At 41.0% G+C, this 15,749-nt stretch overlaps 1 protein-coding gene across 1 annotated transcript in view; it reads right to left on the reverse strand.

The window, feature by feature from the left end:
• tdrd6a (tudor domain containing 6a) overlaps window positions 1-12,011 on the reverse strand; it is a 14,316-nt gene extending 2,305 nt beyond the window's left edge. The window contains exons 1-13 of the mRNA XM_008287391.1: window positions 6,353-12,011; window positions 6,080-6,159; window positions 5,842-5,922; window positions 5,598-5,652; window positions 4,915-4,994; window positions 4,736-4,787; window positions 4,145-4,212; window positions 3,810-3,873; window positions 3,615-3,703; window positions 3,407-3,469; window positions 2,073-2,136; window positions 1,845-1,918; window positions 873-930 (exon numbers count right to left, since the gene is read on the reverse strand). Of these exons, the coding sequence (XP_008285613.1) occupies window positions 873-930; window positions 1,845-1,918; window positions 2,073-2,136; window positions 3,407-3,469; window positions 3,615-3,703; window positions 3,810-3,873; window positions 4,145-4,212; window positions 4,736-4,787; window positions 4,915-4,994; window positions 5,598-5,652; window positions 5,842-5,922; window positions 6,080-6,159; window positions 6,353-12,011 (6,487 nt within the window). The remainder of the gene's footprint in view (window positions 1-872; window positions 931-1,844; window positions 1,919-2,072; window positions 2,137-3,406; window positions 3,470-3,614; window positions 3,704-3,809; window positions 3,874-4,144; window positions 4,213-4,735; window positions 4,788-4,914; window positions 4,995-5,597; window positions 5,653-5,841; window positions 5,923-6,079; window positions 6,160-6,352) is intronic.
• Window positions 12,012-15,749: the final 3,738 nt, after the last annotated feature.

A 15,749-nucleotide genomic window follows, 5' to 3' on the forward strand; every position in this document is an offset into this window, starting at 1 on the left:
TTGGTACCCCTCGGTTAATGAAAGAAAAACCCACAATGGTCACAGAAATAACTTGAATCTGACTAAAGTAATAATAAATAAAAATTCTCTGAAAATTAACCAAAGAAAATCAGACATTGCTTTTGAACCGTGGTTTAACAGAATTATTCAAAAACAATTAACTCATGAAACAGGCCTGGACAAAAATGATGATACCCCTAGAAAAGACTGAAAATAATGTGACCATAGGGACATGTTCAATCAAGGTGTGTCCTCCAATTAGCATCACAGGTGTCCACAAACTTGAAATCAGTCAGTCGGCCTATTTATAGGGTTACAAGTAGTCACTGTGCTGTTTGGTGACATGTCTGATTTCATTGGTTAATTTTCATAGAATTTTTATTTATTATTACTTTTGTCAGATTCAAGTTATTTTTGTGACCATTGTGGGTTTTTCTTTCATTAACCGAGGGGTACCAACTATTTTGTCCATGTGTGTACATTACACATCATAGATGTGACCCTGCAAAAGATGCATTAAATTTATTGAGATGAGAATGAGAGAAAAAAGGAACACTGGTGCAGAGTTTTGCAGCTACCAGAGTATGAACTAGTACCAATAATAAATAAATACATCACTGAATAACTTTGTCTACCTCTACTTTATCAGTAAAAAAGCTTTTCTTGTCTTATTACTGTCATTCAGAAAAAAACAGGACAGATGTTTTAATGCACACAAGGAGCTAAAAAGCGAGGAGGAGGCATGTTTGCCAAATAAAAAAAGCATCCAGTTACAGCTGTGTTGAACTGTAATTCCTAATTTGAGACAGCACAAAAAAGCACAGGAAACCCTATTTCCATTTATAATTCTAAATTCTGGTTCAAACACTTACCAAAACTGTCCTCAGCAGAAGACGACGTTTCTTCCGTCAGCACTGTGTCCTCGAAGTCCTGGAACATGCATCAGGTTCACAAGTTAATACAGTGACGTGAACTGATCCAACAAGTTTTGTTTTTCAGCATTTTCACGTTAATTCTTTCACAGTAGATCAACAGAAACTACTGAGTGTCTTCTAAATGCTCGAGTTGTGCACTCAAGTACATCTCTGAGGGATTAACTGAAGCGAGTGAAAGATGTGATGCTTGTTTGACGTCCACCACACTGACAGTCAGATACAGTCTGTGTGCTTTTCATTATGATAAATGTCTCTTAGCTCCTTCCAGAAAGGATCAGAGAGGGGACAGATGGGAGGATGTTGGAGCTGAAGCTGCAAAATGAGAAATCATTTGTTCCATAATGCATCAGTCTTTAATGACACCAGATACCTATGTCACGCAGCACAGTTATTTCATGGTTCAAATCTAAAGGACACCCACAAAAGATGGACATTTATAAATGATTCCATGTGATTATAGACCTCTGCTCTTCTCTCCTCCAAATGTGTTTAAGTAATTAGAGGATCATCCATGATGGTGGGGGGACTTCAAGGAGGACACAGGAGAAGAGAGGAAGCTCAAGTTGGTATAATGAAAAGCACCCTGTGTGTGCACTGTAGAGCTGTTGAGTTCCTTTTGCCCAATAAAGTGCATGTGTGTAAGCAATGTGCACCATAATGACACCCAATGTAAGACTTGTTTTCTATACATCTGGACACTTAGTTCATAGCATTTAATGTCAGTGAATCTACAGTGACATGATACTCATAATAAATACTTTTTTTTTTTTTTTACCTCCAGACATCTCCATCTTCAAGATTTAAAACCTGAGGCATCAAAATTTTTCATCCACATTTGGACATCAAGTTATTGAGTTGTTTCAAAAAGAAGTCAACCATCAGGAGGCATTTGTTTTCATATATTCTTACCTGTTTTTGTTGGGGAGCTGTGGTCACCTGCTGCTCACTGTCCTCTGTCACTATTAGAGCTTCTTCTTGTTGGTCTGATAAAACACGGAGACTCCAGTATGATCACGATCACAAAACAAGTAGGTAATTATCTGCTTCTGTATTCATATAATTCAGTTGTTTGCAGTCAGACATGTAGATCTTTGTGCAATTTAACATCAAGGCATGGCTTGAAAATGTTCGTGATACCTTGACAGATGTCTGCCAAACAGATGTCTCCAACACGATAAGTCAGCTCTTCAACAAGGGTATCCTAAACAGCAATGAACACATACAGCAATCACTAAGAGGCCTGTCAGTTTAATTTTAGAATGTGATTAGATGTCTATTACCAAATCTGGACACAAATCGGTGCAGGTTTGTCGCTCAGTATCAGATGGCAACACTGCAAATACACAACAGTGAAACACACTTTAAAGGATGTGGACGGATGAACAATCAACAATCCAACTTAGGAAACACTTAATCAAGAAGACAAACCAGAAACTTCATCCTCATCAAAAGCCAAGGTCTCATCTTCAGTCGTCGAGTTATCCTAAAACACAAGTTCACACTGATAAGGCTCCGCTTCCTCAAAAACATTTAGCTAATCTTCAAATCTAAAATCTTCAAAGCAACAACAGTCAGTTGCATGATTCTGCTGAAAATGGGTTCACACGGCTTTCAGAATGAATTTCACACCTCATCAGAAAGGGTAGTGTCTGGCACCTCATCCTGTAGCGCAATATCTCCACCTTCTGATGAGTTTCCCGAAGGAGGTTCTGTGAAGATAATCACACTCCAGATCTACTGTACATCCTCACAGTGTGTAATGTGAGACAACAGAACAAACAGCAGAGACCATTCTGACCAAACCCTAGTAACCAGTGGTCTGTGTTAATGTCCCTAACATTCCGTTTGCTCTATCTATTATTGTCCATCTTATGTGTTGGGTAATTGGTATCAAAATGACTCACCAAGTGATTCATTGTTGACCTGCAATTCAAGAAATTGCACCACTTTAGTGTCAAAAAATACAATTAAATTAACTTCAAAAATATCATTGACAGTTGTTAAAGTGGAGTGTGGGACTTTTACATACAGATGAACATCGCTGCTGATTAAGTCTGTCAGCATCAGCTAAATCTCTCTGTCTATGTTGCACTATATTAAAGTCCTTCTGTGGCGATATTCCCTCACTGGCACAGCATTAGCTATGTATTTTACATCAACCCCCAATAACTGGTTTGCCAGAGCTAAGGAGGGGAGTAACTGTAGTGACAGAGATGGAAGAAGCTACAGCGACTAAGAGCGTGGTGAAGCTTAAGGCGGAAGAACCTCCAAAGTGTCCAAGAAACACGTATGTGCTGCAAATAAAAACCTAGCCATTCAGAGGATGGATAACAGTCCACGTAATCGACGGTGACTATGTCATGTGCACCAGTCAATACTGTTTGTGTAATCAGACTCATTGTAAAAAAACGGGGAGAGGAGTTTCCCACTGCAGCATTTATATAACTCTGTAAAACAACAGTATCTTATACCTCAATAGATTCTTCAGCTAGTGTGTATTGCAAGTCATCTTTTTCCTGAGGAACAGCTTCTCCCTGGGGAACATTTAGGAAAAAACTAGTTAATTAGATCAATTAAACTGTGACAGTCTCTTAAGGTTATCCCTACACATCCACCACTGAGGCTGACTACCAATTTAAAAACCATGTAGATGCATGCCCTTGATATGGGGAAACTCACAGTGACGCAAATATCCTCTGCTGTCATGCTGCTCAGACGATCTTCTCTTACATGCGTCGCTTTGCTCTCATCATGTAACTCATCTGGATCTGCAGTGAGAAATAAGACAACATCTGTAGCCAGTTACTGTAAAGTGGTGCTATGACAGAAGTGAAAACATCCACAATGAACACAAGTGCATTGAAGTTTCGATACCTGTGCAGACATCCGTTGAACAGGTCTCTTCATCACTAGTGGTCACCTCTCCAACCTCATCACTCTGAGCAGCAATAAAGACAAAATTCACATCTCATTGATAAAAAGTTTCTAGTTTATGTTAGAATTCTGTTGATTCAAATACATCAGTACATTCTGAAACCTTAGCAGATACACTGTAAAAAAAATCCCTTGATTCACAAACCGTGTCATCTTTATTCTAAACACAATGAGGCAGTGTTTTTGTTAAATTGGCATGTTTCTGAAACAGTACAGCACTCTGTACATCCAGTAAATAGTGACACAAGAGCGTCCAGCTAAAGCGTTATAGTTACCGTTTCTGAAGAGGGAACTGCTGCAGTGTGCAGTTCACTAGTCGCTGTGTCCATGTCTGCCAGCAAGGCTGTAAACACAAACACAAGCTATTAGGGACACAACTTTTACATTGCCCAAAGGCTGTTGAGGGTTTCTATGCTGATGAGAGGAAGGCAGCATAACAAAGAGGCCTCTTTTAATGGACACATCAGATTTTGATTGTTTACTTGCTTTCATAATACTAAAATTAATCTTGCCTTTATTTGTGTTTTACACTACTTGCTTAACCTGCTTCCACATAAGGTTCATTTCTGCATGATGCGGGTATCAAAAGTTAAACAAAAAAATTGATGTCTCAGATCAACAAGAAACTCTGCGTTCAGGGGAAGTATTACAGTGTAAGGAAGAAAACTACTGACATCCAGCCATACACAATGCATTTTGACAATTTTTGTGTCATTACTCTCACTGTCAGAAAAACTAGGAAAAAGTTTAGCACTTTAGGTTTACCTAAAAATGTAGCGTGTAAATGCTGAATATATGTAACACCTGAAAAAATGTTCAAACCAACAAGACAGTATGTCACATGATGTGCCAGAAAGCCAACACACCTGAATGTGTATCCTCATGATGATCTGAGACCTCTTCATCAATAGAGTCATCCTGCAACAGATCAGATTATCATAGACGGACCAGAATGCTTTGTCTTATGGTTACTTTAAGCAATCATCTATACAGTAGCCAATCAAGACCTAACCTCTACACAAGTACTGTGATTCCATAATCTTACCTCAGCTTGTGTGGTCACACATGGCACCTCCTCTTGTGCAATGTCATCTCCAGCTTCAGCTTCCTGCTCTATGGCAGACTCTGTGTGGACAATCAAATTTTTTTTCCCGCTGAGAATACACAGCCTATATCCGTTCATAATTTTGCATCTACTCATCAGTAAAAGTGTCAAGTTAGCTTTTGTGCTTTTGTTCCTGTTGGCTGTATATGGATGGATGTACTGCCAAATATCGCTGGATTACTTGGCACGTGGCAACAGAAAAAAAAACTTTCACTGGCATGATTTGGAGTTAAAAGAAGTGTATTTTTTCTTTGATTTCCAGGTGGATTATTGGAGGTGTTTCTTTGTCAGATAAGTCTAAGTCACACTATCAAATATGTGTGTGATGTCCATCTGTTCAGCTTTGACTGAAGTATGACCCTAAAACAGAGTACAGATTTGGATGCCATAAGCCTTAATGCCTCCAGGAGCTACAGTGTGTGTCACAGCTACCGTTACAGCTCCAAGTGCTATACTGTGTTCTTAGCAGCAGGCCAAAATTCCATAAGTAACTTCTTGCTGTTTTTACAACATTGGTATCTGTCCTTTTCACCTCAGGTAGCACCTCTGCCTCACATCTCTCCCCATCAAAGCCAGAATCTTTGTTCTAGAGTGCTGTGTGACAAAAAAAGGGATTCACTAACCACACAACTGCTGCACAGGAGGCTCAACAGAAGGCAGCACCAACACAGCCTGAACCTACAAGAGGACAAAGACACAATTTAACAGAATAAAGTGATGTCCTTGTGAATAATTACAAAGACCACATCTTAATTACTGCCGTATGGAAAATGAAGGACAGCTCAACTCTCTACATTTTAAAACAAACCTCTACATGACATTTTAAAAAATCATTAGTTTTGCTTGTTCTGTTGTTCTTTCTTGTACCTCTTTGGAGACTTCAAAACTTGTATCAGTTGTTCCATCCAGATCAGTGCCCTCACTGGGACTCACAGTTTTGCGGGGAACCTTAATAAAAAAAAGATGGTACCCCATCAGATTTCATCAGGTCTATCTACCTATTTGTATTCCCCTAAATCATAGAGTAGCAATAATTTCTCTGAAATTTCTTAAAATTATCAGCAGTTTAGATCAATGCGGTGTCAAAATCTAAATCAAAATGTACCAGTTTCACTGTTGTTGTACAGGACAGAGGAGTACTCGTTACAACAGCAACCTCTCTGTCATCTCTTTCCTTAGCAGGATCTGGAAATGGGAAGGAAAAATTAACTCACATAACTGACAAAAGTCTTAAGCAGCTTTGATGTTTGCAAAAAAAGCTTTCAAACTGGGATTTTCCGGATTGAAATTTATACTATACTTTTAGTTGCTTATTTAATGAGGAAGAAATGTTTTATATTTTGTGCTTGGAAAAATGAGAAATGAATGTGTTGCTCACCAGAAAAAGCCATGACATCAAAGCTGAAGTTAGAGGTATCCATCTCTCCGGCTAGAGACTCCTCCCCAGTTCTCTCTGACTCATCCACGGTCTCTACGAGGTTCTCATCCAGCGGAGAACTCAAGTCCTCGGGTCCAACAGTGTGCACCGAAGCACTCGGCTCTTCAATGCCGTTGTCAGTTTCCACCACATTTATGCTACAGCTTGAGCTCACAACATCTTGGCCATATTTGTTATCAAGTGGAGGGAACGTGGTTTCATCTATGCTACAACTGCATGGCAAAATGTCTCTATGTGGTATCACCACAGCAGGGACTGTGTCCACCCCCTCAGTGGAACTGCTTTCCTCTTTTGGGGACTCGACAAAAGACTCAGTATGAGCAGAATCTTCAGAGTCCTCCCTGTTCTCGGGACTACTTTCTACTTTTGAGTCCTCCTTCACTATGTGAGGGTCAGGAAGCTCATCAGCACTGTGCTCTTCACTCTGATCTGTCTCCAGATAAATGCCACTAACAGCACTATCTGATTGGATATCAGGGTGTTCTAGTTTATCCTCAGGTAGCGTTGCCTCATCCACAGTTGGGACACACTGCAGTGGTGGTTCATGTGACGAGGTCAGTTCAACTGCGTCAGGTTCTTCTGTTGTGAAGCTCTTCCACCAGGCTTTCATCACTTCGTTTATCACCTTGCCTTCACACTCCATCCGCACAAAGCATTTGGTTTTTCCTTCAGCTCTTGTGACTCTAGTGAGAGTCAGCTGTAACACTTTGTCTGCTGTAAGCGTGGACAACTCGTCATATGCACGGCTCTCCCAATGTCCACATGAAGTGTCGAAGCCTTCAAGCTCACACAATAATGCTTGTGGTGGAATTTCCACCAAGAGAGGAGGCACTTCTCTCACATCTGTAATGTTGACTTGGGACTTGTTGCCATAGTCCACAAAGACAACAGAGAGCATGTCTCCAGCTTTCTCGATGACATCTGCACGATACCAAAGCTGATCGTCTGAAAAGCGAGCGATGCATGGGCTGCCAGGGAAGAAAGCACCTGGGTCGATATGTTTGTAATCTGTTGCATCTCCAACCTCTGAGACACTTGATGCAATCTTATCGAGTTCTTCTGAGTTAGCGGACTGACACCAGAATGTCTGGTCATCATTTAAGACGGTGATGTAGACCTCTAACTGCTGGCCCTCTAAAAACTCTTGTTGATGATAAGAGCATGGGTTCAATTGTGATTTCTCCGTGTTCTCTGCCTCTTGCCTGATCTCCGAGATCTGCACTGGCTCCTCCTTAACTTCTTTAACCTTCTCTGAGGTGATCTCAGGAGATTTTATCTTTACTTTACACACAACAGTCACGCCACTGTCTTCAACACTGACTTCCCACACAGATCCCACCTGCCTGATGAACTGACACCTGAACACTTTTTCTGCACTGTCACCAATGTCGTCTTTGAAAGCTGACACCACTTCTGGATCGAGCACTCTCTCATCTCCAAGAACTGCAGCATCACTCAGCATACAGTGTGTGCTGTAAACAGGTGATTCCAAGAAGGATTTATGGAGTCTGCCTATCTTGGAAATTGGCATCATTGCTGTATTTCCAAAATCAACAAACTCAATTAGAGCCATCGAGTTGCTGTGCATTTCTCTTACAACTGCTCGGTACCACGAGGAATCATCTGTGGACTCTGCTTGAACAAGGTCACCTGGATGCATGTCTCTGATATCATTGGTTTTCAGAGCTGATTTGGGATCATTGAGCTTCTCCACCAGGGAAAATATCTCCTCCTCTTCACTGAGAAACTGCACATAGAAACTCAATGGGCTGTTGCAATGCGATACATAAACATCTGCTGCCATACCAGGTGTGATAGATTTTGAGGGCAGGTCTGAAAGTTTAGGGAGTTTCTCAGCATTGTTTTCATTCTGGGATTCTGTGTCAGGTGACTCAGACTTGGTGTCAGTGGGTTTGTCTACTTTTGGTGTCATATGGGCACCAGCTGGTTCAGAACCATTACTTGTCATCCTTTCGCATGACAGCCTTTGATGTGGAGGTTTGTACCGCTCTAGTGGAGCAGTTTTGACCCTCTGACCATTTTCACAAACAGGGCGCATGGGCTTTGGTGCAGACTGCAGAGTCACATCAGTAGATTTCCTCTCATCTCTTGTTTGAAGTGGAGGTTTTGGGGAAGAGAAGTTATTCTTCTTTGGTGCTTGTGTTTGATCTCCCATGCCTGTGGCTGGTGTTTGGCCAGATTTTGGTGTTTTTTTGGAACGATTTGTTGATGTCTCAAGTGCTTTCCAGCCCTGGTTGACAACTTGTTTTTCTGTGCACATCTTAACCTGAAACATTTTCTTGAGCTTTGTGTTGATCTGAGTGTTTCCATGATACAGCTCCACCAGCAATTTCCCATCAGGTTCTCTGGCTACTACAAGTGCTCTGAATTTACATTCTGTTGCATTTGTCTCAAACCAACTGTTGACCTCACTGGGAACATATGCAGGGACATCAGAGAGGCCACACACAACTGCTTGCACAGGCACAGACATGATGTTATTTGCCTCTCTGGGAACTGGAAGCAAGTCACTTTTGTCCACCTCAATAGTGTCACCATAATCCACAAAGTTAACCAGAATTGCTGGCTTTGTGGCCTTGATCTGGCCCCTATACCACTGCCCATCTGTGTATCGTGCAAAACACAAAGTTCCAAAGACTGCTGGAAGCTTTACACTTTCAAGCTGGCAGCACAGATTGCTCACTTTCATCTTGAGATCTTTCATCACATCAGTGTTCCTTTCAAGCTGGCAGTAGAACTGACTGACATTATTAACACATGTTACTGTGATCCGTTCCTCTGTCCCAAGTTTGACGTTGTGTGTTGAGTAGTAGTAAGTGTCCAGGCGGAAAGATGGTCCAGCAGGTTTCTTGGGAGGTGCACTTTTGGCAAGATTGGCCAAACTGGTGCAGACACTCTCAAAAGGAGTTTCTAGATCGACAATGTTGAAAACAATCTTCTGCTCACTGTACATGACAGCAAATATGGTGCACTTCAAAAGCACAAGGTTAGCAGTTTCCACAAATTTTTGGAACTTTGCTATTGCCTCTTCATTCCACTCATTTATCGCAGACGTGGGGTCAGTGGGGTTTAACAGGCTGCATCTAAAAGCCTGAGCATGCAGAGACAGGAATTCTGGGAGGATCCTCCTCAGGTCAAAGACAGAGACGGTGTCCGTTAGGCCGTAGTCAACAAACAACACGTCCACTTGAGGGGCTTCATGTTTGTGAATAACAAGGGCCCTGTACCACATTCCATTATCAGGATGGCGAGCAACACAAGCAGTTTCTACATTGGGCTGAAACTCGCTGCCAGCGTAGTGAGCCTGTATGTCATGCATTAGCAGTTTCAAGTAGCCTGCATTTTTTGCTAGCTGGCACCAGAAGTCATTTGGGCTTTCAATGTAAGACACAATGACATCAAGGACACTTCCGATGGGAAACATCTGCTCCTTAAAGGTAGAAACTCTTTGTTCATTGTTGACAAAGCAAACTGGGCTTTGGGTTTGGAAAGGCATTGCACTGTTGCTAAACACAACTGAGTCTCTGGTAACCGGGTGCTGTGTAGGAGGCATAATGGCAGTTTGTATTGCAATTTTGGCTTTGCTTTGAATCTCAGCTCTTTCAGCGAGACCAGCACTACACATCTGTGTACTGACATCCTGCTCTCCCTGTGCTTCAGGATCTGTTAGTTGGACAATACAGCTGTCATCATATTTTGCCATCACATGCACACTTAGTGATTTATCTGTGACTGCTTTGAAGAAAAACTCTGAGGCACTTTTAGTCCAGCTCCCTTCTTTTGATCGGACTCCAGCTAGGCTGCATTTCAGTGCCAGTCGTGGCAGCTTTTTGAACTCAGCAGGAAGCATCCTAATGTCACTCCCATCAACCATTTCGGTGTTTCCATAATCGACAAAAAACACCTTGATTTGTGTCTCACAAACTTCAGCCACAATTGCTCTGTAGAAGTCACCATCTTCTGACTTGGCAGCACAGTAGAGTCCAACAGGTGGATTTTTTACTGCATCTTTTTTTGGTGAATTTTTGTACAGGTGGTACATGCCATCAATCAGTTCATCCACCTGCTTTGCGGAACTCTGTGTTTGGATCCAAAACTCTGATGGACTGGCTATGTGCTGAACAACTGCCACATGTGACGACTTTAGAGGGAGGTCTACAGCAGGCAACTTCTCTGCTACTGCTGCTACTTTGTTTTCCTCTACAGCCTGTGCAGTAGTTAGCATTTTTCTATCATTTCTGTTTTGTTGAGCTGGAGACTGGCAGCCATATGCAGAGGTGCGGATGGAATAATCTCCAAGTGTCTTGTCACATTCCAGCAAACAGCGCTCCTTGGAACCAAACAAGTTGTTCATGATTGTGTTGTCATCCCCATAGAGTGTGACATAGTGCACACCCTCAGAGACACTTTGGTACTCAAATTTGGCAATCACTGTCTTGTGCAGTAGGAGACTCCTGAGGTAGTCATTCTGGCTGCTCGTCCATTCCACCCCTTTGTCAATGACTCCATGGAGGGAGCAGATATAAGTGACAACTGGCATCCTGAAGAACTCTGCAGCCAGTGGTTTGACATTCTTAACTTGAACAAACTGTTTTGTTCCAAAGTCAACATTCAATACTTCGACCATGTTATTGGTTGGAAACACCTGTTGCAGAACAGAACGGTACCACCTGCCATCGGCTCCTCTTGCGGCACATGGAAACCCAACCATTTCAGGGTCGATAACACAATTGGATATCCTGCCCTCGCAGCTTTGTGTGAGTTGTTCTGACAGTTTCTTCAACTCTTGCGAGAAGACTTTCAACTGGCAAAAAATCCTCTGAGGATTTATCACTTCTGTGACGACGACGGTCTCCACAGTTCCTCCTGGCAGCTCTGGGTACAGGAACAGCTCTTGCTTGTGTAGTCGCTCACCTGCTCCCTTGGAGGGTTGCTGTATCCCTGGAGACACTTTAGAGATACTATGGAACTGGAGTGCCATGAGTACAAAGTCTTGGAACAACTCTGAAGACAGCTCCTTGGCAAGTCCCATCTGATACATTTGTTTGGCTATGCAAGGGATGTGCAGGAGAAACATTCTGTGCTGCACAAGTACATCTTGAACATGTGCCGTCAGAGACGTCCCAGCAAGAGACTTCAAAAACTCAAGAGCTACTGGAGACCATCTGTTCTCAGCTGAGAGTGGTAACACATTAGCTAGCACACAAAACTCCACTTCAGGAGCCAGTTGGAAATGGTCTTTCTTACCCCATGCCAGCTTACTCGTGGTGGCGCTGGATGTCATCCCTTTGTCAATGAGGAACACACTGTATTCGGAGCCATTTCTTGAGACTATGCGAGATCTGTACCAAGTACCATCTACCTGAGCCAAACACTGGTCACCAGGATTCCCCTCCAACTCTTGAAATCTGTTTCCAGGAGACTGAATGTCTTTGGCTAGGTGCTCATAATCTACTGTCCTTTCCTGGCTAAATTTTCCCCAGAACTCCACAAGGACAGAAAGAGGATGCAAGTGGACCCTGGTTATGTTAATTGTTACATCTGATCCTCGTGAAGGGAGTCCTGGGATTGAAGACATTTTGGCAGTTTTATGAATTCCAGCTACCCATGACCCTTCACCTCTGCCACTGCTGTGTAAGCACTAGATGTTATCTGGAAAACACACAAGATAGAAAACACGCACATAAATACAACACAGCCACTCACTAGAACTATTTTAGCATGCATTTCAGAAGACACTGCAAATAAAATGTTGAGCCAGGGTCTTCAAAACATGCCTCTAGTGGCTGCTTAAAAGTAGATATGCTATCCAAAGATAACATTTTTGAAGTGAAATTGGTCACTCAGACTAAGACCTCAGTCAAAAAAACTTGACTGGGACATCCCAGGCTACAATAGCAAAGCATGATGAAGAATAATGGGGTTGCAATGTGGTGATGATATAGATTATGTGATTACGTCCAGTCTGAGAACAAGATGAATACATTTTACAGCTTATCAAATGACAAAACAGGAATTTTAAACTGCTATTAGAATACACACATGTTCACACAGGCACGTATTTTTCTACCCACGCTATCCTTTTAACAAATACAAATCTTTTCTACCAATGCTTCAATGTCTTGTCTTCACAGACCAAATCTTTGGTGCACATTCGCAAACTGGATTTTTACAAAGGTTGATTTACAACTATCAACTCTGGAATTGTTTGTTAACATCACTTTACAAGATTGAAATCTTATCGACTCTAAACTCCACACTGTAGGCTCACAGAACTTAAGTTACTTTATGTTTTGGCACAGTGCTACTCTTGGTCTAAACTTTTCTGAGACTGTAGTTTATATTGGTGTTCACTGTAAGGCAGACAGAAGAATCATGTCATTAACAACTAACTAAAGTCATAAAATTCCCCCATCCACCCCTGACCACAAACATGGGAGCACTGATAGCTAACCCAAAATCCAATTTACAGTTTGCCATGCTACAACACACCTACACAGTATGTATGCCCCATAGCCCAATAATCAGTTCAATAACTTTAGTACCAACAAACAGCACAAGCTACATCCTCATAGATCAATGGGCCTGATTCAGAAATCTAGGATCAGGGTTGATACCTACAAAAAACTATTTCAGAGTTTATCCCAGAGAACTGGTTAGGTGAGGTTGTCAATGCTTCCATATGTCAAAATACTTACTGGGTCAGTTTTGTGTTCACCAGAGATGACGAAGCTTGCACAAACCTTGATCAGAGCAGACGCAGTGTCAAATCTAGAAACATGAGGCACAGAGCAGTTGTGTGAAAAAATAGCAAAACAAAATGAAAGGAACTGCATGCAACTCAATGCTGAGGGGTGGTTTTTCTGTTTCTATTCGTGCGTGCACGTGTGTGTGTGAGAGAGAGTGTATGTGTGTGTGTGTGTGTGTGTGTGTGTGTGTGTAGGTGTGCAAATATCCTTAATAAAGCATATCCTGCATTTAAATAACCCATACCTAATACATAGATTACGGAACAAAGATGCTACATCAAAAAACAACAGCACTTGTAATCACTTACAAATGCCCATAATTCATATTTGTTGTCTGTCAACATGAGTACGTCAGCAATGATGGCTTACGCGGCACCTTTAATGTCATAATCAGCCCATATTTATGCTTCTAAATTATATAAGTGACCACAGCACAGAAATACTCTCATCAACATACTTGCTTCAGGCATCTACACAGTTAATTTCACTAAAACAGCTTATCTGTGAACAAAGAAGAAATACAGTTTTTTGTTTTGCTGTTTAAAGTAGACTGACAAAGACTAAAATTTTAAAACTCATAATATATAATGGGCCATACTTGAAACACAACACTGCTCTTTACCAGAGTCACACACTGTGATAAAATACTTTTTCAAAGTTTTGATATTGTCATCCAAACACAGCCTCAACTTTAGATTTGCAGAAATAAAAAAAATGTGCCAAAAGTGGGAAAGGAAATATAAATAAATAAATAAATATAAATAATAATAATGATCTCAGAAGGCATTTGATACGTCCCTCTAAATGTTCATAAATATCTTTAGAACGATCCCTATTTTATGCTACAGAAAATGTAGGTTAATCAAAACTTGTTGATTAGAAACTGTTGACTTGAGATGGAAAAAAACACTATATGTATGTTAACAGGGATAATATTAAATAAGAAAAGTTGATCTAAAGGAGAACAAACATCTGAAACAAACAGAGCCTATTATGTTTTTATTGTCACCTTGTGTCTGAATTTAGTGTTTTCCTTTATTTTAATAGAGACATTGTCTCAATCAGTTGATGCAGAAAAGGTGCAAATTGGTGCATAAAAACTCACCAGAAAGGCAGAAATCAGGTGTTTAAGGGACTCATAATTTAACACGAACACACTTGACACATGGATAACTAGAACTTGGCTTTAGCGTCCAGGGTTAATAGTTTTAGTCATTCATGACGTTTTAATCATAAATATCTGCTGTAGGTTTTACTAGCAAGCTAGTGATATCTCCCAACAAAGAAGCTTTTTGACAATGGAAAAGCTAAACAGCTAGATGATTAGGCAAAGAAATGCATCGGTGTTGGTCCGAGTCACGATGTCGTTCTCTCGACGTCCCACAGTCACGTCGAGAGAAAGTGGCGGTGCGACAAATATATTGTTGCAGAACAGAAAACAGTACAGCTTTTACAAAAAATCGGGTTAGACTCTGTACTATTTTAGTGTGTGTTTCAGACTATGAGATGCAAGATCTAAGCATAATTCTAATCCCATCTAAGCGGATTCCATTCTGTCATATCAACGACACCGGTTTAGTTTAGCGACCCATACATGCAGATATGGCTAGCTAAGTTAGCTAAGTTAGCACTAAACGGCAGCGCAGCCCATTGTATCATTCGTTAAACGTCACGTATCGTTATAGGTGTTAAACTAGATGAGGGCTAGTTAGCATTGTGGTTGTAACAGTAACTAACCAGCAATTTAACTCACCGTTTTCACTCCTCCTCGGTGATCCCGTCGACGCTTCTTTACCTGAAGGTTTAGGGTTAGAAAAAAACAGCAACTAGCCGACTTAACGTTAGCCGCTCGGATCCTGCCGCGGCGGCGCGAACCTTCAAACCGCCCAAACTTTTCAAACGTAACCGGAACGTCAGTCCGGCTCCAGTGTTGTTGAGTCAGCTGTATCAGATGAAAACTGCTCCCAAAATGTTAGTAGTACAAAAATCGACAAATTCCACAGCAAACCGAGGTTAGTAAAGTTTGACGGTCGTTAACGGGCGCTGGACCGAACCACGCGGCCGAACAACGACTTTTTTTTTTTCTTTTTTTTTCATCCGCAACCCGGAACTGTTGTTGTTGTACTGTCTGGCAAGAAAAAACACAACAAATACAATACATTTAAAGTTATTTATTTATTTATTTATTTTTTTTATTATTATTATTTTAAACGTGTTCTCAGTTCAGCCCGTACCACACCCCAAAAAAATCACAGAAAAATTCTAGCAAACCAGAATAACTGCACTCCAACTGAAATCAAATAGTTCCTTCCTGATTAGATATAATTTATTTTTATTCTTCTTTTTTTAAAAAAAAAACCTTCATTATGTGGTGAGGCACTCAGCTTTTATTTTCATTGTAGATTCATAGTTTTTTGGTCTTCAAGCTGATATTCCAAAATTATTTTTTTGTCCACAAACCAACAACATTCTGTTGACAGTCACAGAGGAGTAAAAAAAAAAAATAGATAAAATAATAATAAAAAGCTTACAAGCAGCAAAGGACCTTGATCTTGCTGAAAGCTTGT

This window comes from Stegastes partitus, unplaced genomic scaffold (genome assembly GCF_000690725.1).
Source record: "Stegastes partitus isolate 25-593 unplaced genomic scaffold, Stegastes_partitus-1.0.2 Scaffold498, whole genome shotgun sequence".
Lineage (NCBI taxonomy): Eukaryota > Metazoa > Chordata > Actinopteri > Pomacentridae > Stegastes > Stegastes partitus.